We start from the raw sequence: 27884 nt of genomic DNA, 5'->3' as shown, positions 1-27884 counted from the left end.
AATCGGCATATCCACTGAAATGTCGAACATGCTGCTTAACGGCATAAAAAGATTGGAACAAGAAGAGAGAGAGTTTTATTCAGGTCTACATGATAAGTAATACATGAATGCTAGGTATATCTATGTCAGGAGTCATTCATGCCATCATTGAGGTTAGAAGCACACCTAGACTCTGTGCGAGCTCTTCTTCTTATGGGCGGCCTTCTTACGGTTCTTGAATGGGACAAGTCCTTAAAGCAGCAGACGTTTTACGGGCATCGACCTTCAGAACAGATCAAAGGCGGACTCACCATAGCCGTATGGGTATCCGTATCCGTACTGAAAGAAGTGTGTTAGAAAGGTCAGATAAAAATATAAAACATCTCTATGATCTATGATTGGCTATAATCTAAGATTTAATAATGTATCACCAAAACTCACTCCATAGAACATAGGAGCTGCTGCTGCTACTGCACGGAAATGTGTTACAGCTGGAAAAAAGGGGTGCATTTTAGCTAAAGGGAGATTATATTCATACTTTCAAGACACAACAGTTCTTTAGTGGATTTTCCCCTTCAATTTTAACTAGGTAATTCCATTTCTATTTTTCCCTTTGTTTTCCGACATTTCCAGAAATTTTTGTGCATTCACATGAAGCATGAAGAATGCAGTAACTCACGAAATTCATGTCCATTTCCGTGTTCCTCATGTTCAAATTCGCTGCTTGCCTTGGACCTAAGATATGAATCTATTACGCGAATGTTTACAGATGTTTACGAATGTGCGAATGAAGTCAGCAGCTCATGTTTGCTCTGCCAATTTAAAGGCAGCGTACCACAAAATTGACGTCACCAGGAAAAACCTGTGGGAAAATAGGCTTGTTCGGGGTGTATGGAACGAGTATGCGAGTAGCCTCGTTCAATTTCTCCTAGTCTTCCTAGAAGAAAAGGCGTGGGAAACTGCATTTGTTCCTACGTGAATAGGCTTCGATCTTGTGCACGCGTCGCGTTTTCAAGAAAGCGCTCGTAGAACAAAGAGACCTGTATAACGAACTATTCAACTAAAAGCAATGAATAGGCTGTTGAGGAAAGCGAATTGTGTGCAAAGTTACGCGTTCTATCGCGCCTCGTAGGAAGAAACGCACTTCCTACGTCGTTTTTCAGTATGGTTACAAGGAATTGAGTGGGCCTACGCTTTATGGCCTTTGCAATCTACACCCCGAACTCTGTATTTTCCCATTGAGACCACAACGGCGACAGTTTCATGACACGCAGCCTTCAACTTAGTCTCTTGACTATACAGTGTATATTTGTTAAGTTCAGGCGCAACGATTTGGTCTGGTTAGTTGGTGTGACTTTGCGAAAGCTTACTAGGGATCCTTATTTTTCACATAAACTTACCACTGTGCAAAAGTCAGGAGGAAGGCGAAGAAAATGTACAAGGAACTCATAATGAGCTTGATGACTTCACCTCCCTAATGCGCCCATATATATACTCCTACGCTAATTTCAATTTCTGTACAATTTCGTTAAAAAGTCCCAAGTAGACCTGAAATTCTAGATTTAATACATGATGTTCTCATTCTAAGTCACTTCTTTAGTGTCGAAATAAATTTCAACTCTAAAGTGCACACAAATTAAGCAGACAACACATCGAAGAGCAGAGAGCAGATTTGGCGTTGTTCTGAGACATTTCTCTGAGGTGTGGTGTGGATTTCAGGTGGAGTATTTGAATACGGGATAGTAGATTATGGAGAGCTGTGATTCCGTCCATTTCTTCCTAATTGTCCGGAAGATGCGACGCGTGCTCAAGGCTGGCGCGCTCCAGTCAAACTCCTTGTAGAAAATTGCGCTCCGGAACACCCGAAGCCGTATCTCCCGGGCCGTTTTCTACGGCAATTAGCAAGAAATGGGCGGGATCACCCTTCTCTCCATAATCTACGATCCCGTATACGAATACTCCACCGGAAATCTGTACCACTCCAGAATCGTGGGGTGATGCCTTTAATGGTCCCATCAAAAATCGATAATATCGGACAGATCGGAACACTCAGTGCATTTTTTTATCGCTTTTAAAGTGAGATTTTTACGAGAAGGTAGTCAAACGATATAAGTTCCGAAGGTAAGTGAATTTTTAAAAACAGGACAAGCAGAGTGTTTTCGAAAAATTTGAGAAGTCTTTGGGAATCAATTGAAAACCTTAATTTTCTTGCTTTTTTTCTTTTTTCTCGAGCCACACATTTTTCAGAATACAATACTTCCGAGGAGATGACCGGAAGAACATTGCGAACAGCTGCGAATCCTTTGGTCTCCACTCATTTCACGGTCGAAGCAACGAATTAGCCGAGATTTCTTCTGAAATGACTTCGATAAGCTTACTTTTGTTTGCGGCGAAGAAATTCTGTGCGAACGGATGCGATTACATTTGTTTAATTTATTTGTAATCTTATTGTTTTTTTTAGCTATCCGGTGTTATCAACCAGATGTACTGTTTTTTGATAAATAGTAGATGGTTGTAGCTTTAAAGCAGTTTTGGGGGCTTACATTTATTTATATTCCTATATTCCTATACATTTGTTTACTATCCAGCCTGAACGTCCGACTAAAGCCCGACTTTAGGCTTTTTGTTTTTGGTGTTCGCTTCGCTCGCCTTCACGATCAATAAGAAATAACAGTTGCGACATCCTTTTTCTGTAAAATTAGGATTATTTTTTTCTGTCAACGCTTTTTTTAATTTTTTACCCAAAAATTTAAGCATAGATGTAAGATTTTATGGTTTTTCCCTAAACGCGTCGAATTTGTATTTGAAGAACAATCAAACTAGATTTTAAATCTATGTTTCTCTTACATCTCCACAATTTGCATTATTCAAAGTATGAGTTTCCTCCGTTCTGAATATCACCATCGTAGTGACAAAAATAACGTTCTACGTTAGATCGCGTTATCCGTTGCCTACTGTGTGTTGTGTTCAAGCAGCCGTTCGCACGTGTGTTTCCTCTTTTTGAAGAAAGGACGTTAACAGTATAAGGAGACATACTGGGAAATAGATATGCGAAGAGACCATGGAAACCCATTCTACCGCCTTGGGTCTCCCGCTCACCAATCCGACGGAGTGGAACCTGTCTCTGCCCACTCTGTAGCTTATTGGCACCGTGGGACCCGTACCACCCCATTTTACAGCTATCCTGCTCCGGGGCACGAATTCGACGCCGCAGGACTTGTCTCACCTAATTTTACCGCGTTGAGGCTCTAGCGTATCAAACCGACGCTATGGTATCCGTCTCCCTCTCTCTTTCGAATTTCTTGACTGAGACACACGCATACACAGACGCACACACGTGACAGAATAAGCCCGTTATTATGATATGATTATGACAGTATGATAGTTTGCAAATTTGGGAGTATACACTCACATAAAAGTTTATTTGCCCTCATTAACATATGAGAGAAACAAACTTGCCTTATCATGCTCAACATAGATGGCTACATAATTTTGGACAATGGATAAAAGGTAGAGTGCTCGCCTATCAGGTGCATGGCGAAAAAGTGTGTAAAGATATGGGAGTCGAAACCGCAGCAAGCTAAAAAAATTTTTTGAGGAGAATAAATTGATTTCAAAACCGTATGGTAGGATACGAGTCTTGACTTCACAAAGGTCTCTAAAACTTCTAGGTTATTGTTTAGGTCGCATTTTTTCATTTCACTTCTTCTTTTTTCATTCTCCTTTCATAAACCTAATACGATTCTGACTCGACGTCGGGCACCTCGAAACGGCACATCAACGGTATCCACTTCATGTTTTCTTGTTATGCCAACGAGGTTTAGGTGAAACTTTTTATTGGCCTGACGTCTCGACAAACTCGTCTTTTTGTTTCAAGAAGAGAGGACTTGGAGATTGTTGGTATCCACTTCATCCTTTATCGTTGCATTTTATAAAATCTTGGAAATCAAGAGCGAAGTACAATGTAAGCGCTAACAGAACTTTTCACAACTGAAAAGAGTAAAATAAATAACAAATAATAAAAAAGATTAAAAAAATTGAAAAATAAAATAACTAACAAGTAGATAAAATGAAATAAATAAGAAATACATTTAAAAGGCGAAAGGCGGACAACAGATTACCAAAAGAGCACATGGAAAACCGTCCAAGCACTCTCGAAGCAACTTCTGCTCAAATATTTGCAGAAAGATATTCGGCGGTAGTTATCTCTGATATTCGCAGCACTCTCATGGACACCTGCTGCTGAAAATCCTCACTTTTCATTAGAGCAACCCATTTAAAGAGCGTCAGTTAATATTGAATTTGTTAGGTGTGGGTTGTGTTGTGATAAGCTGGTGGAGTTTGTATGAGCCATGCGATTCAAAGGCTTGTAAGAAATGTTTGTGGATCACTTATTCATTTAGAATTCTAAATGATCTACAACATGGATAAAAGATGAAATGTTAATCAATCCGCTTGGGATACGCCCCCAGGTTCATTTAAATTAAGAATCGTTTGAGGTTTACGGACGAGTAACTGGCCTGTACAATGACTTGCGGGGGCTAGCCAATGTGTCAAGTCAGTGTTTTTATCCTCCAAGAGAAGCCTGGTACCAATTTATCGACCCCGGATGGCTTAATGTGCACTAGGGCGGATCCGAACCTCCGATCGATCGGGTAAGCAGCCGAATCTCTAATCGCTACACTACACGCGCCCTGATGTACAGAAAAGATCATTGTGGATTTCTATTTCCCATCACAATGCAACCTTCACCGAATCCTTCCTGGAGTGATTTTTTTGCCTGTTCATCGATCTTTGAGGATTCGATCAGTTTCAAATCGTGTGCTTCATAGCTGTAAATATAGGAACGGTAGGCATTAAAATAAGGGTCACCTTCAAATCACTGGTTACTGAATCCAGTAATTTAAGAATGATCTTTATTCGCATGTGCACCGTTCCTACATTTAATCATTAAAGAACCCCCGCCTGTTGTGTTTTTTTCTAAGACAATTTTCGCTTTGTACACTACATTCTAACACGTTTCTTCTCGGAGAATATAATATGCGTATTCTTTTCCTGACAGCCACATTTGATTTATTGATAGTGTAGTCAGATTTGCGTGTTCGAATACTGTAGTGTAGCGGTTAGAGGTTCCGCTTTCTGCACGATCGATCGGAGGTTCGAATCTGCCCTAGTGTCCTCGAATGTCCCACCTTGATCACCGTGACTCCCGTTAGTCTTCGAACTGGTCAAGCGGACGCCAGTAATTCTTCCATTTGTCCCGATCGCGTGCCAGAGTAGCCCGATGGTTCCTCCTTTCGCGTGGGACACGAAGAGCATCAAAATTTTCTCTGAAGGACTCCGTGAAGAAATCTAACCATCGGGTCGGCGGTCTTCCTGTAGTGCGCTTAATATCTCGGGGAACCCAGTCGCTCACGGCTCGGGTCCATCGGTTGTCGTTAAAGCGATCACGTGTCCGGCCCCCTTTTTTACTTTCCTTGGCACGCGCGGCGTTTCTAAACATCTCTTCCAATGCTTGCGAAACATGTTCCTTCTTTCTCAATTCAAGTTCCCGTTTTCGAAGCATAGGTCAAAGCAGGAAGTACGGCGGTGTTGAAGAAGTGGGCACGGAATCAGGTGTTCCTAGTTTTCTTCACTACATCCTTGATGCTCTTGTACGCTCCCCAAGCCGCTCTTCTCCTCCTACCCAGCTGGAGGGTCAGGTCATTCATCATGTTCAATTCCCGACCTAGATAAACGTAGCTGGTGCATTCGGATATGTTCGTTCCGTTGAGCGTGAATGGGGCATCCGAGACAGATCCGTTGCGCACGAACATCGTCTTTTGCAGATTCAGCTGAAGACCAATGCATCCACATGTTTCGTCGAATTCGGTCAGCATTCGTTCCGCTTGGCTGATATTGGATGTTATCAGTACGATGTCATCAGCAAAGCGCAAATGGTGTAGCTGCCGACCATCAACTTTCACTCCCATGTCGTCCCATTCCAACTTTCGCATTGCGTTCTCGAGGGTGGCTGTGAATATTTTGGGTGAAATTGTATCACCCTGTCGGACCCCCCTCTTCACATCAATGATGATGTTCTTGTAGAATGGCGAAATTCCGGTCGTGAAGTTTCTGTATAACTCTCGAAGTACCTTTATGTACTGAGTAGGAACGCCTTGGTTGTCCAAGGCTTCCACGACCGCTTCCGTCTCAACTGAGTCGAAGGCCTTCTTTAAGTCGATGAAGATGAGACAGAGCGGCATCTTGTACTCTCGTGATACCTCGATGAGTTTCGAAACAGTGTGAATATGGTCAATCGCCCTGAATCCTTTTCGAAACCCTGCTTGCTCGCATGGCTGTCCTTCATCCAAGACTTTTTCAATCCTACTAAGGATCACTTTTGTAAAGAGCTTGTAGATGACGGACAGTAAGCAGATTGGTTGATAGTTGCCGATGTCATGTGGATCTCCCATTTTATACAACAACACGGTATTGCTGGTCTTCCACTGTTTAGGAACCTTGCATTCCGACAGATAACGTGTAAAGAGCCTCGCCAGGCTGTTGATGAGTACTGACGGAGGGTTTTTCAGGTGTTCTGGTCCTATTCTCTCGGTACCGGGTGCCATACGAATTCTTACCGACATGATAGCATGTCTTATCTCGGACGGGAGAACCTCTGGAGCCAACATACATAGCAACTTAAATTTGGACAGTGGTGAAAAGGTAGAGTGCCCGCCTATCTGGTGCAAGGTGATGGTTCGGCACCTCAGCAATGCAGAGTTTTGCATCATGATGCGGTATTTGCGTGACACACAGACAAACACACACATACACGGACTAAGCGCGTTATTATATAGCATGATCATGACACTCGAGAGGAAAATGATCAGATCTTGTCTTTTTGTTTTGAATGAAGGAACAATGAAGGTGTTATGCGTGTTAAGGCTTATTGATCGGCTTTTTTGAAAACATGATAGCGCATCAGCTAAATACACACAACTTCTTTCAGGATCCACTAAGAACGTAAATTTTCTACTTCCGTCGACAACTGAATAGAAACCGGTATGGATAATCATCTACTAATAAATTTAACTGGATTATAAACGTCTAGTAGAAGTCTGGTTTTATGGATCCACTTGAATAGGCTGTTGGGAAGACCTCATCGATCTCCTAGAACAATGTTGTAGCGTAGCACGGCGTGGCGTTTACACGTAACATATACTAGAAACGCAGTTACTCGCACGTTTTTCAGGAAGATTAGGGGAGTTGGACGGGGCAATGCTCGCATTCCTAATCTACAAATGAAACGTTTTGTGATACCCAGTCGTGAAAACTTTGTAATCGACAGTTAATAAACCTTCTGCGTGTGGGAGCCTAATGCATATATATCGGCACGCCTGGGTACATCTTTGACCTAGGGCTCCTTTATAAACATGACACCAGTACCAGGTAAATGAACAAAACTCACCTCAGCACTCTCAAAAAAAAATAATTCTGCTTCCGATACCAGATACTGGTTCCACGTCCACCTGGATAATCATTTATTAGTTAACTTGTCGATCATCAAATGGAAGCAAGAGCCAATCATTTTAACACACTTTATTGCGGCTAAAGTTTCGGCGTCGTCGCCTTCGTCAGACCTTGGAAATTTATTAACTAATTTATTTGGATTAAAAACGCCTGCTTAGATGTTTTACAGCTAATTTTGCTGTATAGACACTTCAAAATTCTCAGGGAATTGCGAGTAGGCCTACCGGACACCTTTCCGCTCACCCATGTACCAGATATAGTTGGTACCAAACCAGGTACGCGACGCATCTGGCGCTTCTTTCTGATTGCCAAACAATCCCGCTTCTTACTACTCTACCCTAATCAAAGGCGCAACGAGACCAGGATTATTAGAAAGCACGTTTACTCTCTTGAACTCATTTAACGCCCATGTTCATACTATTTAGAATATTATTGGCATTACTCACTGGATGTCTTGTATGAAAATTTGCAAGCGCTCATTCTGTTAAACAACAGGATATGCACAATCCGCTTAGATTTTTCGGGAATTCCGTGAGTGGACAGCAAAGAAAAAACATGAAAATTCAATAAATTACTCATATCATTTCAAAGATACGTGCATAATGTTAGCAAAACAAAGCCAGTCAGAAGAGGGCGCAGTTGCTGCCACACCTATCAGGACAACTTACCTGCATATTTTTTGCGTTTATCATTTCTCGTTTCTCGTAAGAGCAGCAAGGATAAAGGATGAAGTGGGCGGCGTTAATCAATCAGCTACGGATGAACCACCTCGTTCACTTCAGTTCATAATCGTTTGAGATCTACGAACGGTATTTAGCCTGCACAATGACGTGCTAAAGCTAGCTGATGTATCAAGTCAGTGTTTGTATCCTCCAGATCTGTGTTTTTATTCTCTCAAGTAAGTCTGGTAGCAATTTATAGAGGGATGAAAGGCTTGATTTGGTGTAGGGCTGTTTCGAACCATCGGCATAGAGTTCGGTCGTAGCGGAACCTGTTATCGACTCCGTTACGCCGGATTCGGCGTATCATACCTCTCAATAATTTATCTTCGGTTTTGAAGCAACTCTTGTAACAATAAAAAATAAACACTACGTTAGGATTTGCAGTGAGGACACACCCTAAACGTCAGTGAAATCTTCACAGTACGTCTACACTCCACAAAATCTACACTCCATGAAACGGAGAAAAATTGCTTGGTACGTCACATATTCGATTGAATGAGTCATCGAGATTAATAGCAATTTTTCTGCAGAGCAGTAACTGCCAGTACGAGAAATTCCCTTCTCTGCAAGAAACATCATCCAGTTACTGTGATCAGACACAGTGAAACGCTCTTTCCAACGCACCATCCATGTATTTTCACGTTCTCCGCTTTGTTTATCTCAAAGTTCTCTTGCGTTATTTTCGAAAATGAGCGATAGCACACTATCGCTTTTTGATTAAACGCGATGCTTTTTCGAAATTCCGCGAAAAGCCATGTATTTGCACAAAAAGTATGGAACGATGAGTCATCGGGGCCGGTACGCTGCGGCCATCGCTCGCTCCGCCCCTCAGTGACTTTCGAAACACACATCTTGATCATTTTTCTGCCCGGTACATAAACGTCAGCAGCTCGCCACATCAACTGGTTCCATGTCCTCAGCTGCCAGTAACCCATCCACAGAGGAGAAAACTGTCTCCTTCAAAATATTCCGCGATAATGTGCCAAGATTCTCGATCACCTACAAGGATAAAAAGGATCTGTAGGAATCATTCCAGAAAAAGATCTCTGAACTCGACTTCGACGTCGGAAGTATTTACTGGGTCGATTTCGACGGTGATCAGAGTGTGGTCGAAAATGCTGATGATCTATTCACAGCTAGCAAGGACAATCCAACTGTGAAACTATTCGCACGTTCTGATAATGACGTGATTTCGTGCTCTGACAGTGATGACGAGACGGCACGGCACCATCGTCGTCCACGTGGACGTCATCACAGGCGAGCCACGATGAGAGGACGACCAAAAAATCGTGATAGGACCCGTTCTCATTCGCGCAATCGTACGCGCTCAATCAGCCGTGGCCGGGATCGCTCACACTCCCGTGGCAGCTCCAGATCTCGCTCCAGAAGTCGTGAACGTCATCACAAAGGTCCGCAGGGCGATCTACGTTATTTTGGCCCATTTGCACGAATGCGACCATTTGAGGACCGTCCACCTTTCTTTGGACCTTGGAACTTCCCACCAGGACCACCGTCGCCGCGTGGTCATGGTCGTCGTAGCCACTATCGTCGTGGACACTTTCCTTGGGCTTACTGGGGATTTCCTCGATTCTAGGACAGAGCAGTGGTCTTGTGAGATTGTAATTTTGTTTGTAATTCACCATGTAATCTCAGACAAAACTTCACGTCCTAAGAGATTTCGGTAACAAATTCTCTCAGGACCTTGTGGTTTTGCCTGAGAACATTGTTTAAGTACAAACTTGTTGTGTATTTATTGTAGCTGTAGATATCATTGTATCGAGTTGTATGTTTTACTACGTTTTATCGAGCATATCGTACGGAATAAACTCATTGAATTAATGAATGTTCTGTTGTTACTTTCTTGTGGGTGGTTTGGAACCACTTCTTATTGGATTTTTTTCTTGATTTTTCTCGTTATAGAAGCAATTCTTAGGTATCTTGAAATTTCGCCAAGTTATTAAAGAGAAAAGCGACTGGATTAAGAAAGTTTGCGGCAATTATGCAAAAGAGTCATTTCTATAAAAGCGATGCAGAAAAATGTTCTCACTGGATTAATTATACAATAGTTATAGGGAAGTAATGGTCATATAATTGACGGTAAGTAATCCGAATCTCGCGTCGAATCACCAAATGTCCACTATAAATGGTTGAGTCAGCAGTTTTGCGCGGAACAATCAATAACGGGGCTGCAGTTGTGAATGAATACTCGAAAGTATTTTTCGAGTCTCTCGTAAACCGCAACGCTGGACCGTTGCTATGCGCCCTTTCTGGAGATTGTATGGCTGCGATCAATAGCCACTGCTCATGTGGGCTGCAAGATTCCCAATCGTTTATGAAAAGATATTCAGAGCAATCTCAAGCAAGTCAATCACCTTGATCACCTTGACTCCCGTTGATCTTCGAACTGGTCGAGCGGGCGACAGTAATTCTTCCATTTTATGGCTGGTGACTAACTCAATAATGAAAAAAATTGTTTGGTGGAGTTGTCAGGCGTTGACGTCTAAGGTGTGGCATTTTCAATCCATACCGAAACATCCTACCATTTAGCAACCCCTGCTGACTGTATATAGATGCATCAAACATCTTCAATTTCCGATTTTTCTGTTTGTTATTGATTAAGCGTTTTATCAGACTAACGAATTGGGATGGGCATCACACCACTACTTTGATGTGAAATTACATGAAACCTCACTGTATCCGTCCTTCGAGGTTCTAGATTAATATTCCTTTCGAAAAGAAATAGAATGGTTCCAAACTCTTCTTCAGCTCTGGATTTCAGAGTTCGCGCTAGGCAAGCTAATTGTTATTGAACGGATATGCACTCTTTGGGTCGATGTCCCCTGACCATTTCTTCTCCAATTATGGGATCCTGTTCATTATCAGGTGAAAACGGAGTGGTGGGAAGGCACTCAACACTGCTCTCATCGACTGTATTTTAATATTTATTTACATTTAACACTCATTGTTTAAAAATCCTTCGTAGAGCATAAAGACCGTTCTTAACTGTCAATCGCGAAATGCAGCAAAGTCATCATTCAGGACACTTTCGGTTCTTTTTTTAGTACTGCATGATATGACTTAGCTATTTACTTCCAGCAAATCTATGTAGAGGGTTTCTATTTACAGTCCTAGCTCTATTTTCATTTTTTTCTTACTAGCTTTTGCGAACTCTCGGTCGATGAAATGATTATCATCTTCTCAAATTGAAAGCCATTTGACAGTTAAGAATGATTTTTGCCCCCGCCTACTCAACTGCGTTTTCACCAATATTTAAAAAAATTCGTATTTGGAGTGCTAGATTTTTTAAGGGGAGGACTTTATTTCATTGGTATCTGCACGACATTTCGCGAACGAGTTTCTTTGTGCATGAGACTGAGATCGCTTTCGTATATGAGAGTGAATTTGGCTAAAATTCGGAATACGGATGATGCTTTGGGGTAAAGCGTAATTCGGAGGCCACTCAATACTGCTGTAATCGATTTGCGCGCAAAAAAAAAACGTTCCTACACTTTGCCCAATATTTTGACTGAGGTGCAGGATTATAGTCTACAATTATCGGCTCAGCTACTGTTGAGCTGTCAAGTTGGCAAGACGGACTACTTATGCACCTTCCCGTCAGATTGGGTTTCATTCCGCATGTTAATTTCTACTTGTTTTAACTTTGAAACGTTTTTAAAATCCTCAACAAAGGTTTTTTTTCTGTTACCACGAAAAACGAAAATTGTTCTATCGCTGAAGAAATTCCGCATTATGTGTGCGCCGAAACCTTCCAATTCATGCTTCTGCTTAGAAAGTGGAATCGACGATGCCGTAGCTGAAAATGAAGAACAAGTAAGTTTTCCGTACTAGAATATCTTCCTTGCACTAAGACTTTTCCGTCTGGAAAGAAAACAAAAGAAAGAAGATGCAAAACAACAACAAACAAAACAAAAGAACGGTAACGTTGCAGAATGGAAAATGAGAGGAAATGTTTCTGTTTTTTTGTGGAGAACTCAGTGCATTCAATCGCTCTCTCCTCTCTACCTGAATCCTTTATATTGTGAATGCTACTTAAGTTTCCTTGTTTGGCAAATGCTTAATTTGGTGTTCGCTTCGCTCGCCTCAGTTCTATATTTGGAGAGCAACCCAACTTGATTTTACATCTATGTTCCTCTCAAGCCTCCACAGCTTGGAAACATCCGAAGTATGAGCTTCCTCCGTTCTCAACTATTAGCAAAGAAGGAGGTGCTAACATGAAGACGTGAATATCACTGTCGTAGAGATTAAAATAACGTTCTACGTCAGATCGTGAACTTTTGGCTACCATGTATTGTATTCGAGCAGCCGTTCGTATATGTGTTTATTCTTTTTGGAGGAAGAATGTTAGCAGCATCAGGGAGACATGCTGGGAAATAGGTATGTGAAGGAACCACAGAAACCCATTCGACCGCTTTGGGGCCCCCACGCACCAATCCGAAGCAGTGGAACCCGTCTCTCCCCACTCTTTAGCTTATTGGCACCGGCGCACCATTCCGACCCCGTGGGATCCGTACCATCTGGTTCCGGAGTATTTTCGTGACACACACACATATACGTACGTACGTACGGATTAAGCGCGTTATTATACAGCATGATATTTATTTAAATCATATTTTTATATTTTGGTGGCATTTGAGCTAAGAATAGTCGTACTAAAAATTTAAACGAACTAAACCAAAAAAATGTATACAGATATGGGAACCGAAGCCGCCGCAAGCTAAAAGAGGTTTTGAGGAGAATAAGTTGATTTCAAAATCGCTTAAGAGTCTTAACTTCACACAAGTCTCTAAAACATCTAGCCTCGTGGGTTGATCAGGCCGCATTTTTTCATTCCAACTCATTTCTTCTTTTTTCATTCTCCTATCGTAAACCTAATACGATTCTGAATCATCTCATCCCGAAACGGCACATCAACGCTGTGCACTTCATCCTTCATCGTTGCATTCTAAAAAACTTCGAAAATCAAGTATGAAGTGCAATGCAAGCGGTAACAAAACTCTTCAGAACTCAAAGAATTAAAATAAATAATAGATGAGATGAAAAAGCATTTAAAAAATTAGATAAGTAATAAATAGATAAGATAATAGAAATAAAATAATTACGCTTAAAAAACAAAAAGGCGGACAACAGTTTACAAAAAGTTAACCACATGGAAAACTGCCCAAACACGGAGCAGCTTCTGCTTAAATATCTTACAGTAAGATATTTGGCGGCGGTTATGTACCTCCGACATTCGCAGCGATCTCATGGATACCTGCTGCTGAAAATCCTCACTTTTCAATTCACATTTACAATCACCAATTTAAAGAACCTCATTTAATATTGAATTTTTTAAGTACGGGTATGAAGCTGGTGGAGCTTTGTATGAGCCACATGAGTCTCAAAGACTTCTAGCTTTTTTTAGGTAGCTAATAGATAGCTGTTTTTGGATTACTTAATTATTTAGACTTCTAAATGATCTTCAGTGAGATTATTGTGGATTTCTGTCTCCCATCACAATGTACCCCTCGTCGAGTCCTTCCTGGAGTGATTTTTTTGCCTGTTCATCGACCTTTGAGGATTCGATCAGTTTTAAATCGTGTGCTTCATAGCTGTAAATATAGGAACGGTAGACATTAAAATAAGGGTCACCTTCAAATCACTGATTACTGAATCCAGTAATTTGAGAATGATCTTTATTCGCGTGTGCACCGTTCCTACATTTAATCATTAAAGGACCTTCGCTTGTTGTGTTTTTTTCTAAGACAATTTTCGCTTTGTACACTACATTCTAACACGTTTCTTCTCGGAGAATATAATATGCGTATTCTTTTTCCGACATTCACATTAGATTTATTGATGGTATAGTCAGATTCGCGTATTCGAATACTGTAGTGTAGCGGCTAGAAGTTCTGCTGCCTGCACGATCGATCGGAGGTTCGAAAAATCCGCCCTAGTTTTCTCCAGGCCGTTGATCCGTCCGGAGTCGACAAATAGGTGTTTAGGAACCTTGTATTCCGACAGGTAACGTGTAAAGAGATTCGCAAGGGTGTTGATGAATATTGGCGAAAGATTCTTCAGTTGTCCTGGTCTTATTCTGCCAGGACCGGGTGCCGTACGATTTTTGCCGACATGATAGCATGTCGTACTTCGGAGGAACCTCTGGAATGACATGTCCGTGTTCCCTCAGATGGTGAGGAGACAAGTGGGTATGGCTGTCGAAGAGATCAGAGTAGAAATCATAGATGATTTTCTCCATCCCCTTCTCGATAGCTGTTCCCTTCGGGTTCCGGAGAGCAGTCATCCTCGTCTTGCGACTGGCGAAGTCACGACGGGGATAGCGGATGCTCTTCCCCGCCTCTACAGCTTCAGCCAGCACCTCTGCTCTTTTCTTTTTAAGGTCTTGGTTTGTCGCCTTTCTGCAAAGCCTTGCGAGGTCGGACGCGAGTTCTTGGGCTCGTGCTGCTGGAGTATCAACTCGAGAGTTTCAAGAGACAGGAGTCTCGTGGTGGTTTTAAAATCCTCAGCCTTCTTCGCGCGGTCGTGAAGGTGTTCAACGAGCCGGTCATATTCCTCGTCGATGTTGTTCATTGCGGAATCTTCCCAAAAGCCGGCAAACGTAGCGAAGAGATCCCAGTTAATGATAGTTCTGGGATTTCGCTCTCTGAACTTGGCGGCTTTCTCTTCTCTCCTTGTGAATGAAAATCTTCCTCGGAAGAGGCGATGGTCCCATCCCGTATAGAACTTCGGCACAACAACGACGTCCGTCACGCGGCACCTTTTATTGACGATGCTGTGGTCTATTTCATTACGGTACCCTCCACCGGGTGACTCCCACGTCCAGCGTAGAGAGAAGGGCTTCTGGAATTCACCCTTTCGGAGTCGGTAAATTGGTATCAGACCTGTCTGCGAGGATAAAAACACTGACGTGGCTCGTTGGCTTGCCCCCGTAAGTCATTGTAAAGGCCAATTTCACTTTCTATATGCCTTATACTCTTATAACGTATAATGTCTTATACTTTAAAAAAAAATCTCAAGAAATCGAACCTCAAGAAATCTTTTTAAAAAATCTCAAGAAGAAAGAAAAGAAAAAAAATCGTTCGTAAATCTCAAGATATTCTGAGTTGAAGTGAATGTGATGGCGCATCCCAAGCGGATTGATCAACAGCAGACATTCTATCCTTTCATACTTTATAAGACGTCGCAACGCTAACTTACATCACATAGTTTTTATGTTTGGGTGGCCTCCGATGTTGAGGAAGGTTAGCCGCTACGTAATTGTGCTATTACGTTCCTCGTTTGTAAGTATTGAAACCAGCTATATTCCTTTCCGAAAGCTCGTTGGTTGCTTTTTTGGTGGTGCGCAGCAATGAATAAGGTTCAGTTCATTCTTACTTTCTTACTTACTTACTACAATTGTGAATCAGTGTTACAAGTCCTGTTTCATCGAATTATCTTCTTTAGTTATTTATTGACCATCAACATAAACCGTAAATGGTGATCGATAACAACTCCGAACTATAGGTCAAGTAAAAAATCTAGATAATACTTTAAAAATTTCGAAACGTTTATTTATTTAATGACGTTTCTTGCATAAACAGCTCGTCTTCATTGAACGTGCGGGCCCCAGGTCTTTTTTTCCGGGGAGAATCTTTTTCTGTGGCTTCTTTCCCTCGCCAACAACTCCTTAAGGTTCGTGATTGATGTTGAGAAAGTTTTTAGGCAGCTAAGCTCTCAGCTAGCGCATCCCATGTCGTTGGCAGGCTCCCTCGAGAGCGTCTAGCATCCCATTTGTACTTTTTTATTTACGTCCATTTAAGGTCGACTCTTCTCATAATGTGACCAGTGTAGTGAGTCTATGCTTTTGCTTTCCATATATATTTCGCTGGGTCATGAAGAAAGGTCATTGCCCTTTAAAGGCATTACTCCACGAATCTGAGGTGGTACGGATTTCAAGTGGAGTATTCGTGTACGGGATGGGAGACTATGGAGAAGGGGGTGATTCCGTCCATTTCTTTTTAATTGCCGTAAAAAACGGCCCGGAAGATACGGCTTCAGTCGTTCTGGCGCACTTTTTTCTACAGGGAATTCCACTGGAGCGCGCTAGCCCTGTGCGGCGCCGCATCTTCCGGACAGTTTTTTTTAGGGCAATAAGGAAGAAATTGACGGAATCACCCCCCTCTCCATAGTCTCCCATCCCGTATACGAATACTCCACCTGAAATCTGCACCACCTCAGATTCGTGGGGTGATGCCTTTAAGTGGGGTACGCGAAGTCTGACTAGGTGTTGTGGGCACCTGTTAAAGTTCAGAAGACATCTCTCAAGGGCTTAGTGAGTAGTGAGTAGCTTCCTAGACGTGGCAGCGGTGTCTGCCCACGTCTCTACTGCGTAATAGAGCGCTGTAAGAACTGTGAAGTCGAACAGATGAAAATGGAGATCTCGGTTCTTTAGTTGTTCCGTAGTTCCCTGGCGGGTGCTGCCCATCTTGCTCTCATCCTTCTATGAAGTTCTTCCGTTTTTCGTACCCACAGAAGATCCAAGGAACACGTATGACAAAGTTTCACCGATTTAATAACCATCAAGTTGCAATAACCCGTCCTCGCAGTAGACGTTTTTCATGAGCTGTGTCTTCTTTCTGCTTCTTTTTCCGCAACGTAAATTATGAATATGGACATGACCCCGTTCAATTTCCCCTAATCGTCCTTAGAAAATGGAAAAGTCAAAAGCGGCCTTCCTTCCTAAGAGGATGCGTATGTCATGAAATGACGCTTCTGTTTGAAAACTTCCTGTTTGTCATCTTCCAAGCACTGCATGTATGGGATGGATTTTTTGTGGCGTTTGCTTGAACACCGTGTATGAGGAAAAACTGGAGAAACTAGGTACTCTCATACTAATCGACATATCCACTGAAACGTCGAACATGCTGCTTAGTGGCATAAAAAGATTGGAACACGAATCCGAGAGAGTTTTATTCAGGTCTACATGATAAGTAATACATGAATGTTAGGTATATCTATGTCAGGAGTCATTCATGCCATCATTGAGATTAGAAGCACACCTAGACTCTGTGCGAGCTCTTCTCCTTATGGGCGGCCTTCTTACGGTTCTTGAATGGGACAAGACCTTAAAGCAGTAGGTATTTTACGAGAATCGACCTTCAAAACAGGTCAAAGGCGGACCCACCATAGCCGTATGGGTATCCGTATCCGTACTGAAAAAAGTATGTTAGAAAGGTCAGATAAAAATATAGAACATCACTATAATCTATGATTCGCTATAATCTAAGATTTCCTAATGCTGCACCAAAACTCACCCCATAGAGCAGGGGAGCTGCTGCTGCTACTGCACGGAAATGTGTAACAGCTGGAAAAAAAGGGTGCAATCAGTGATGATTTTTCTTTTTGTGTTGTTTTGAGTCGCGTTTTGTAAATATATCAAAATTTCAACAAATAGAGAAGAAGAAAAAGAAATCCAAACCCAGATTTAATTTCTCTATCAACAAAGTATAGCATCATTTTAAAACGTAGTTGTGTGCTGGTAAGAATAGCTAAAGAGAGATTATGTTCATACTTTGAAGACGAAATAGTTCTTTAGTGGATTTTCCCCCTCAATTTTAACTAGGTAATTCCATTTCTATTTTTCCCGTTGTTTTCCGACATTTCCAGAAAATTAGGCATTTTTGTGCATTCACATGGAGCATGAAGAATGCAGTAACTCACGAAATTCATGTCCATTTCCGTGTTCCTCATGTTCAAATTCGTTGCTTGCCTTGGACCTATGATATGAATCTATCACGCGAATGTTTACAGATGTTTACGAATGTGCGAATGAAGTCAGCAGCTCATGCCTGCCAATTGCTTTGCTCTGCCAATTTAAAAGCAGCGTACCACAAAATTGACGTCACCAGGAAAAAACTGTGGGAAGATAGGCGAGTTCGGGGAGTATGATACGAGTATGCGAGTAGCCTCAGTGCAATTTTCCCTAACCGTCCTAGAAAAAAGGCGTGAGAAACTGCATTTGTTCCTACGTGAATAGGCTTCGATCTTGTGCACGCGTCGCGTCTTCTAGAAAGCGCTCGTAGAACAAAGAGGTCTGTATAACGAACTATTCAAGTAAAACCAATGAATAGGCTGTTGAGGAAAGCGGAGTGTGTGCAAAGCGACGCGTTCCAATGTGCCTCGTTGGAAGAAATGCAGTTCCTGCGTCGTTTTTCAGTATGGTGAGCAGGAATTGACTGGGCCTACGCTCACATTCGCAATCTACACCCCGAACTCTGTATTTTCCCATTGAGGCCACAACGGCGACAGTTTCATGACACGCAGCCTTCAACTTAGTCTGTTGACTATACAGTGTATATTTGTTAAGTTCAGGCGCAGCGATTTGGTCTGGTTAGTTGATGTGACTTTGCGAAAGCTTACTAGGGATCCTTATTTTTCACATAAACTTACCACTGTGCAAAAGTCAGGAGGAAGGCGAAGAAAATGTACAAAGGACTCATCATGAGCTTGATGACTTTACCTCCCTAATGCGCCCATATATATATACTCCTACCCTAATTTCAATTTCTGTACAATTTCGTTAAAAAGTCCCAAGTAGACCTGAAATTCTAGATTTAATACATGATGTTCTCATTCTAAGTCACTTCTTTAGTGTCGAAATAAATTTCAACTCTAAAGTGCACACAAATTAAGCAGACAACACATTGAAGAGCAGAGAGCAGATTTAACGTTGTTCTGAGACATTTCACTGAAAATGGGTGCTTACCTCCTTACTGTAACGTGAATGAAGTCCTTATTCAATGGTCCCTTCATAAGTCGATAAAATCGGACAGATCGGAACACTCAGTGCACTTTTTTTTATCGCTTTTAAAGTTTTGAAGCTTTTTAAGAGAAGGTAAGTGAATTTTTAGAAGCAGGACAAGCAGAGAGTTCTCGAATGATCGAGAAGTTTTTGAGAATCATTTGAAAGCTTCAATTTTGTCTTTTTTTCTTTTTTCTCAAGCCACACTTTTTTTCAGAATACAACACTTCCGAGGAGATGACCGAACAACATTGCGAACAGCTGCGAATCATCGGATCTCCACTCATTTCACGGTCTAAGCAACGAATAAACCAAGAAATCTTCTGAAATGACTTCGATAAGCTTACTTTTGTTTGCGGCGAAGAAATTCTGTGCGAATGGATGCGATTACATTCGTTTAATTTATTTGTAATCTTATTGTTTTTTTTAGCTATCTGGTGTTATCAACCAAATGTCCTGTTTTTTTTTTGATAAATAGTAAATAATTGCAGCTTTAAAGCAGTTTTTGTGGCTTGCACTTATTTATATTCATATATTCCTACACATTTATTTACTTATATTTAACTAAATCACACACTTATTTATATTTTGTTGGCATGTGAGCTAAGAGTTGTCGAGTTAAAAATTTAGACGTAACGACATCAAAAAAAAAAAATGTGGGAAGACATGGGAATCTGAGAACATTCGGCTTAAAATCGTCGCAAGCTAAAAAAAAACTTTTACCTCTCTGAGGAAAATAGATTGATTTCAAAATCGCTCAAGAGTCTTAACCTCACAGAGTTTTCTAAAACTCCAAGGCTTCTAGGTTAATGTTCATGGCGCATTTTTTCATTTCATTTCTTCTTTTTTTCATTCTCCTTTCACAAACCTAAAACGAATCCGAATCGACGTCGAGCACCTCGGCGCATCCCGAAACGGTACATCAACTCTGTGCACTTCACCCTTTATCGTTGCATTCTAAGACCCCTTGAAAATCGAGTAAGAAGTGCAATGCAAGCGGTAACAGAACTCTTCACAACTGAAAGGATTTGAATAAATAATAAATAACTGTCCAAACACTCTCGGAGCAACTTTTGCTCAAATATTTGCAGTAAGATATTCGGCGGTAGTTACCTCTGATATTCGCAGCAATCTCATGGATACCCGCGCTGAAAACCCTCACTTTTTATTAGAGCAACCCATCTAAAGAGCGTCAGTTAATATTGAATTTGTTAGGTGTGGGTTGGGTTGTGAGAAGCTGGTGGAGCGTTGTATGAGTCATGCGAATCAAAGATTTCTATGAGCTGTTTATGTATTACTCGTTTAGACTTCTAAATAATCTACAACGATGATAAAGAATTAAGTGTCTTTCGTTAATCAATCCGCTTAGGATGCGCCACCTCGCTCACTTCAGTTCAGAATCGCTTAAAGGCATCACCCCACGATCCTGAGGTGGTGCAGATTTCAGGTGGAGTATTCGTATACAGGATGGGAGAATGAAGTCGTATCTTCCGGGCCGTTTTCTACGGCAATTAGGAAGAAATGGACGGAATCATCCCCCTCTCCGTAGTCTCCCATCCCGTATACGAATACTCCACCTGAAATCTGCACCACCTCAGGATCGTGGGGTGATGCCTTTAACTCGGCTCGACGGAATCTCTAATCGCTACACTACACCCGCTTTGATCTACAATGAGATCATTATGGATTTCTGTTTCCCATCACAATGCAACCCTCGCCGAGACCTTCCCGGAGTGTTTTTTTTATCTTTGAGCATTCCGTCAGTCTTAAATGATATGCTTTATTGCTGTAAATATAGGAATGGTAGAAAATAGAATAAGGGTCACCTTCAAATCATTGAATACTGTACCCAGTAATTTGAAGATGACCCTTATTCGCGTGATCCTCGCTTTTTGTGTTTTTTTTTCTAAGATTCGATTTTTTTTCTTTCTACATTGCAATCTAACACGTTTCTTCCCGTAGAACACAATGTGCATATTCTTTTCCCGATAGCTACACTTTTTTTGATAGGTATAATCAGATTCGAGAATTCACTGTGCTAAAATGTGCTAAAGTAGGTTGGACGTCGTTTTTACGCAGGGAAACGCTACACTGAATGATTTGCGAGTTCTGAGATCCACTATTTAGCTCTATGCCCCGTATTTTAAATTGATGGTAACTAGTAGTTCTCATTTTAGGCAGTGTCAAACAGGGGTAAAATGTAATTGGAAGGAAAGGGGGGAGGGGGACTCAACGCTGCTCTAATTCAACTCGACCTGCACATTCAGGCTGCCTGCAGAGTTCAGAGCCGCGCGCGCCCCGCGGCTTGACGGCTCTGCGGTTTAGTGGTTATTGTACCCACCGTTGTGAATACTGAATAACCATCGAAGTGCAGAGCCGCCGAACCGCACCGCCTGCGCGGCTCTGAACTCCGCGGGCAGGTAAAGTATGACGAAAGTGAGCGCGGTGTAGCGCAGTCGGTAAAAGCCCACTGTGGCGACACCATGATTGATCGGAAGTTCGATTCCGCTCTAGTGCCAACCAGACTTCAAGGCAACTTTGAAATTAACCTTCAAAGTTATTTTACTTTACGTTACGTTACGTTCGTGAAACCACAAACGATTCTGAATCGATGTGAAAATGGTGGCGCATCCCAAGCGGGTTGATTAACGCCGCACACTTTATCCTTTAACATTTTTGTCCCTTACCTCTAAATAAAATCAAATAAAATCCAAGAAAATGGAGGACTAATATCTAGGACTTTTTCCAGCTTCATCTATAACTATTTCTTGGTCATACCTCGACCAACCCTCCAGAACATTCATTTCATAGTCTGAGAAGAATTTTCGACACATTAAATATAGAACGAATTTGCTTGCATTCGATATCGATTTTTCCTGTTTTTTCCCACTCCCTTGGTGGCCTTTTGATTTTACAACCTTCAGGAATTACAGTTACCACGGTTACATAACACATAAGGCTTTTTTTTCTAGGATTTGTGACGCTATTGACGTGGAGGTGATGAGGTAATGCTAGGTGTGCTTAGTCTGTAGCACTAAAATTCGGTTGTTTAGCTCTTTGGGACACCTTAGACAGCAGTATATGGTTCGAATCCGTCTCTAGCGAACTCTCAGAACTTTCGTCATTTGGAAGGCGATGGATTGATGTCAAAATTGTCTGGAATGGTTCGAGCACCTACTTCTTACAGCTAGCTCTAGCGTCACAGTTTGGGCCGCATACAAGTTAATAATGAAAGTTTCATTATAGAGTAGAATTGTGGGAGTATAGAAGTTGGAGTTCAGTAGACCACTGTTTTCCCTTCACCCTCACAAAAAGGGAAGAATAAAAACGGCGTTATGAACAGGAAAGATATGCTGAATTCCATTCTTGAAGCTGTTGTAAGGAGGAGTGGATGAGAATAAGGTAGGCAAGAATGTCTAACTATTAATTAGTATTTGGATGTTTAATGAGGTCGTTAGAGGGATCACATATTTATGTGGATACGGTAGATATAAGACAATGAGGCCGTGCAGAAGGATTAGAGACTAACATCGTAGCATGTCAACACCTTTGCTCTTAAAATTTTTTACTTTATGTGGTTGAGGATATCTGTAAATGCCCATGTTCAATTGTTCTTGAATCTTTGCATGTTGAACACGTAGTTTTTTTGATTTGTTTGAAGAGTTGTCAAAATTGGTATCGACCTTCCTTTATTTTATAAAATTTAACATCTTTTGTTTTGAATTTTTATTTGTATATTTTTCCCTCTTTTATAGCAAGTTTTGATCTACAGAGGCGGGCCCTCATGTCCCTTTTAAAAACTCGTGGGGCTCACAGTTGTGGAACGTGATGGTTTTGATTTTCCAGGTTCTCACGATAACGTCATACCGTTAGCTATCAATGAGGAAAGATCTATATCAATTTTGGGTACAGCTCCAGCAAATAGATAAAAAACTACGTATCTGTAAATGTTATGTTTATTATTAACTGATGAATCATACTATGTACCCTTGTTATATTTTAACGTAATGAAAACCCTGAGCATATTTTTTAGTCTGTCAGCAAAATCAAAATAAAAATAACTTCTTGATATTCGAAGAATTCCAGTGTATACAATCTTAAGAACACTTAAAACAATGGAGATACCGCGACTAATTCCAGAAACTAAAAAATCGGATAAATCTGTCCTATTATATTGTTTAGTGTGTCAAATATTATAGCAAATTATAAATTGAATTAAATTAAAACTATAATTATAAATGAATAATAATATGTAAATCTAAAAAGCAAACGCAGTATGCATAAACCTAAAACGATTCTGAATTGATCTCGGACGCTCCGACGCATCCCGTAAAGAATGATCAACGCCGTTGCACTTAACCGTTTCTGCTTTTTTTTTTGTTTTAAACGAGTCGCGTTTTCTTTTGTTACAAAAAGAATAAAATTTGAAACTTGCTAGTTTTCAGTGACGTCACGCAGGAGAGCATCAACAGTGGTAGTAAGCACAATTTTTCTAACAACTTCAAACAACTTGATCTTTTACTTCTCTGTTTCTAGAAGTACTTTCTGGAAATCCACTTTTCGAAAGGATTTCGTTCTGCTGACGATATGTCCCTTAAAAATTGCTTCCTTTTTTCCTGTTTTTTCTTCAATCCAGGGAATGTTACCTCATCTAAGGTCGGGATCCATGCCGAGAAGTCAACCTACTACTACGGTTCGCTTTCACTCTCCTACATATACATAGCCAAGAACATCCAAAGTGTTTTCTAAGCAATTCTTCATGCGTTTCAGAAGAGGACACGCGTTGCATTTCTCAAATCTGACAATTAGTTGACATTTGTGATGCCCGGAGCAGTCCTTGCCTGGATCCTGTGTACCCCCAGGGAGGACACGATTCCTGACCTAACAACTGTCATCGCCGAGTGCATCGCCGACGCTCTATGGACGCTATTCCTATTTCATTTCATCGCTATGAGGATAGGACCGTATTTGACTCCTCGCATACAAGAATCCCCACAACATGGCCCAAGTCCACGAAAATCACCGTGAGTCCAATAAAGAACCCTTTCTCCAGTAGCTATTCTTCCTTCTTATTGGTTGATTTCGGCCAAGTACTGGACTTAATTTGAAACGAAGGGATAAAAGTGCTAATTATTCGAGTTTGAGTCCACATATGCACTCCTGGTTGTGTGGATGAAAATGAAGACGAAACCACGCCCATTTCCGTGTAATTGCAGGTGCCGTTTGTCACCGGGATGGCTAGGCGGCCAGCCATAGTCGAAGGTATGGAATTGGGTGCACTCGGCGCCACGGACGAGTCCCAGTATCGTCAGAATGAGGACGGTGGGTCGTTATTCTGGGATGGGTAACCCTTCTGCTCTGGAACGAATCACTTGAAGGTGTTTTTCTGCGCGATTATCCTTTTCTCAGGGTTTTACTTTGTTTTTTCTTTCGCTCTGACTCCTGATTTGTATAGAGGAAAATATTTGTTCAGACTTCCTATGTCTATGCCTTCTAGAAGACTGAACACTAGAGTAAGAGTTAAGGAAGGTAAGAAAAAAATAAAAGAAAGGATTATTCCTTGTTTCTTGTTTTCACTGTTACTTCACGATCTGACCTCTTACTTCCTATGTGTTTCTGGACGTACATTCTGAGATTCTACTTTTTTTCAGGAAGATTTCCTTCCGAATTATAAGTAAGGTTTAGCGTTCCGCTGACGATTTACTCATTATAAACTATCTTTCTTTGCTTTCTTTAAATTATTTCCTCTGTGCTTGAGAGAATTCGTGGAGCATCCATAAACAGTGTTAGAAGTCCTAGATAATTCCTAATAACTGATCATTTTCCTCTTTCTATTCTCCTCCTTCTATTTCCAAGATTGTGTGTATCGAGCTACATAGGTAGATCCCAAAGGAATTGATCACTACCGTGTTTTTTTTTTTTCAAATCCTCCATCTTTTATTGCCATTGTATTCCTATGCCATTGTGTTTCTGGCGCTAATTGTAGGCTATAACTTGGGCGAAGCTATAGGTTTGCTTACCTCTTACCTCTTAGAATCGTTTCAACTATTTCGACTAGTCGGCTTTCATGTTATTCCATGTAGGATCGGCAGTATGCGAAGATGAAGATAGATCAGTACGAGTATTTGAACACTTCATTGCATCATATATGTAATTGTTCTGATAATATCAATTTGAAAAAAACCGTCCTGGAAGGTGCTGAGTGAGAATACGGATGTTCTCCGCTGATTTTAAGCGCAGCGAATCTTCTGCCATAGTGCCTATGTAAAAATAGTGATGTAGTTCAGGAGTCTCGTTCATCATGGCTATTTCAAATTAGTCTTCTGCTCCTATACTTATTGTTCTTGCTGTAAACAACAATAACACTTTTATTTGTCCCCGCTCAAACGACTTATTGCTAATGCACTGTGTTTTCCTTGAAAAATTCCCACCATGCGGTTGTTGAATTGTAACCGGTTCGAGTCAGTATTAATGTTAATGTTAATGTTAATTTAATAGGTATAGAAACCGGATACAGGGGATAGCATACGGTAGGTTAAAAGTATACACGTTTATATAGTGGATATTATTAATGTAAACTACTTACGTTGGAATTTTTCGCGGAAAATTTCCAATATTATTTTAGGACTCACATTCCGTGTACGTCTTCGGCTTGCTCTACCGCATATTGCGCTAATTTCAACCACTTTGCTGTATGTGTTCATTGGATGTAAGTGTTCTTCGTCGAAATAATATTTTTCCATTTTTCGTTTTATTTGTGTGGATAGCCGTTTTCTGGAGTTGAGGATTTCTGTTCGAGATTCATTTCTTTTTTTACACGTGCTGCCTATTATTTTGGACTTTGAGTTGAAATAGAGTCAAGCTCACCTCTACTGTATCCATTCACTGCGAATGCTTATTTACGCGTTTTTTTACTTCTCAAAAACCGAGAAAACATGTATTAAGGGATTTGTGACGTATTTGTGACTTTTAGCCATGTACTTCCTTTCTAACTTGTAGTGCATGACAAATAGTCGCCATTTACGGGCGTCCCGCTGAGATGAAACGCTTCGCAAAGCTTGCACTTTCAAAGTAAAGTAACTTTGAGACCTCAAAGAAAGTTCGAAGCGATTTTACATTGAATCACATTTTACATCCATTGAAATGACGCTAAAACCAATTGCTTTACCTTAGAAATACGAAGGTTAAAGATATGCGCCCCGATCATTCCTCTTAGAAATTCATCGGGACTTGTTTGACCATGAATGCGCTATGAGTTAGTCGGATCGGTGAATGACGGAGTGGGTCAGAGTGGCAATAATAACAGTAATAATAATAGTAATAATAATAATAATAATAGTAATAATAATAATAATAATAATAACAATAATAATAATAATAATAATAATAATAATAATAATAATAATAATAATAATAATAATAATAATAATAATAATAAAGAAAAGACCATGGTCCAAAAGAAGGATTACATCCATAGTTCAGGCAAAAAATCAAATGAATTGACATAGATCGAAGTTATTCTAGTAATAAAGTAAAGTCCCTACTTATTCATAAAGCTCTAGTAATAACCTTTATAAATAAGCAGGTATTTTTCTATTAACTGGATAAAGAATAAAGTGTCTGGCGTTAATCAATCCGCTTGGGATGCGCCACCACGTTTACTTCAATTCAGAATCGTTTGAGGTTCACGAACGTGTAACTGGCCTATGCAGTGACTTGTCAATGTTTTTATCCTCCCAGACAAGTATGGTACCAATTTATCGACCCCGCATGAGGGATGGAAGGCTTGGTGAGCGCTAAGGCGGATTCGAACCTCCGGTCGATCGTGCAGGAAGCTGAAGCCCCAACGGCTACACTACACCGGCCCCTATTTTTCTATTATTTAAACAAATTGTTTGTTATGTAGATAAATTTGTAAATGAACAAAACAAAAACAAACAGAGAACAGTAAACAGATAGGAATAGAGTAAATAAATGGGATTAATTAATTAATTAATTAATGAGTAAACAAATAACTATGTGATCATACGTTTTAGCTCTCGTCTTCGCCGCCATTGAACAACCGTACGAGCTGATTCGCCGAGATTTTCACTTGACTGAAATCCGAAGAGCGGAGGTATACTGATTTTAAGGAATTTTCAAGACTGTTCTGCCGTTTGCTCACTCGTCCCACTATGAGAAATGAATGAGTACGCTTGAAAAACTACATATTAGTTCATATTAGTTAGTATGAATACATAGTAATCTTTTTTGAATTTTCCTCCTGTTCTGTTGTTCTGAAAAAAAACCTAAAAAAGTGTTTATTTTTTTCTTCTTTTATCCACTACTGGTGCATGTGAATAAATAAAAGCAAATAAACAAAATTTTTTGCATAATCTATTACTGGAACAATACAAATTCTTTATCGAACACTGTGAATTACACATCTGTTTTCATCCATGAACGCCGCTGGATTTCGTTTTTGCGCATGGTTACCTACAAATTTCCTCCACACCAATTTTTCCACTTTGTTGCTCGGCGATAAACTCGATATATTAATCGATTAATTCTTAGCAACTGTGAGGAATACGACAATTGTGGTAATCGATTTTTCTGGATGAAAGAGATTTTTTACGGATTAGTCATTCTCTGACGCTGAGGAAAAAAATCCTCATTAGAATGGGATTCTCGCTAGAAGTAAACTAAAATTCCCTTTGTTCAGGAAACCTAAGACCCAATTAATTCACTGTCTGCTTCTTTTGTTGAAATTCTCCCAGAAGTCGAGGCGAAACATGCGGAAAGTGATACGTACCATCTTACGTCAATTTCCGAAGCCGATGGAAATTTTGAATCTACAGATGAAGGGCAATTACCGAATGTTATGAAAAAAACCT

General features: G+C 40.7%; 6 protein-coding genes across 9 annotated transcripts in view; 2 read left to right on the top strand and 4 right to left on the bottom strand.

Annotated features, from left to right (window-relative positions):
- Positions 1–165: 165 nt before the first annotated feature.
- Positions 166–1429, bottom strand: RB195_005057 (uncharacterized protein; the record flags this gene model as incomplete). Its single annotated transcript, XM_064177346.1, has 5 exons — positions 166–230; positions 291–318; positions 421–470; positions 659–714; positions 1380–1429. 5 exons carry the CDS (start codon positions 1427–1429, stop codon positions 166–168), a joined length of 249 nt encoding a protein of 82 aa, XP_064034471.1.
- Positions 1430–5191: 3762 nt separating this feature from the next.
- On the bottom strand, positions 5192–5545 carry RB195_005056 (uncharacterized protein; the record flags this gene model as incomplete). Its single annotated transcript, XM_064177345.1, has 1 exon — positions 5192–5545. The coding sequence occupies one exon, from the start codon at positions 5543–5545 to the stop codon at positions 5192–5194; it is 354 nt and encodes a 117-aa protein (XP_064034470.1).
- A 46-nt stretch (positions 5546–5591) lies between these two features.
- On the bottom strand, positions 5592–6650 carry RB195_005055 (uncharacterized protein; the record flags this gene model as incomplete). Its single annotated transcript, XM_064177344.1, has 1 exon — positions 5592–6650. The coding sequence occupies one exon, from the start codon at positions 6648–6650 to the stop codon at positions 5592–5594; it is 1059 nt and encodes a 352-aa protein (XP_064034469.1).
- Positions 6651–8939: 2289 nt separating this feature from the next.
- On the top strand, positions 8940–9807 carry RB195_005054 (uncharacterized protein; the record flags this gene model as incomplete). 2 transcript variants are annotated; one of them, XM_064177342.1, is made up of 2 exons in its annotated part: positions 8940–9011; positions 9250–9807. In XM_064177342.1, 2 exons carry the CDS (start codon positions 8940–8942, stop codon positions 9805–9807), a joined length of 630 nt encoding a protein of 209 aa, XP_064034467.1. The 2 variants fall into 2 exon arrangements, with proteins under 2 accessions (XP_064034467.1, XP_064034468.1); XM_064177343.1 differs by lacking the exon at positions 8940–9011 and adding an exon at positions 9124–9192.
- A 4404-nt stretch (positions 9808–14211) lies between these two features.
- Positions 14212–18712, bottom strand: RB195_005053 (uncharacterized protein; the record flags this gene model as incomplete). Of its 2 annotated transcripts, XM_064177341.1 has the most annotated exons (7): positions 14212–14629; positions 14689–15071; positions 17276–17334; positions 17395–17422; positions 17525–17574; positions 17931–17986; positions 18660–18709. In XM_064177341.1, 7 exons carry the CDS (start codon positions 18707–18709, stop codon positions 14212–14214), a joined length of 1044 nt encoding a protein of 347 aa, XP_064034466.1. The 2 variants fall into 2 exon arrangements, with proteins under 2 accessions (XP_064034466.1, XP_013307970.2); XM_013452516.2 differs by lacking the exons at positions 14212–14629; positions 14689–15071 and having other exon boundaries at positions 17270–17334; positions 18660–18712.
- Positions 18713–23930: 5218 nt separating this feature from the next.
- RB195_005052 (uncharacterized protein) overlaps positions 23931–27884 on the top strand; it is a gene marked incomplete at both ends in the record, with an annotated part of 63001 nt that continues 59047 nt past the window's right edge. For both annotated transcript variants that reach the window (XM_064177340.1, XM_064177339.1), the window contains 4 exons: positions 23931–24035; positions 24228–24333; positions 25637–25720; positions 27048–27127. In XM_064177340.1, coding sequence (XP_064034464.1) covers positions 23931–24035; positions 24228–24333; positions 25637–25720; positions 27048–27127 — 375 coding nt within the window. The remainder of the gene's footprint in view (positions 24036–24227; positions 24334–25636; positions 25721–27047; positions 27128–27884) is intronic.

This window comes from Necator americanus, chromosome I (assembly GCF_031761385.1).
Source record: "Necator americanus strain Aroian chromosome I, whole genome shotgun sequence".
Classification (NCBI taxonomy): domain Eukaryota; kingdom Metazoa; phylum Nematoda; class Chromadorea; order Rhabditida; family Ancylostomatidae; genus Necator; species Necator americanus.
This window is presented reverse-complemented; position numbering and strand designations above follow the sequence as displayed.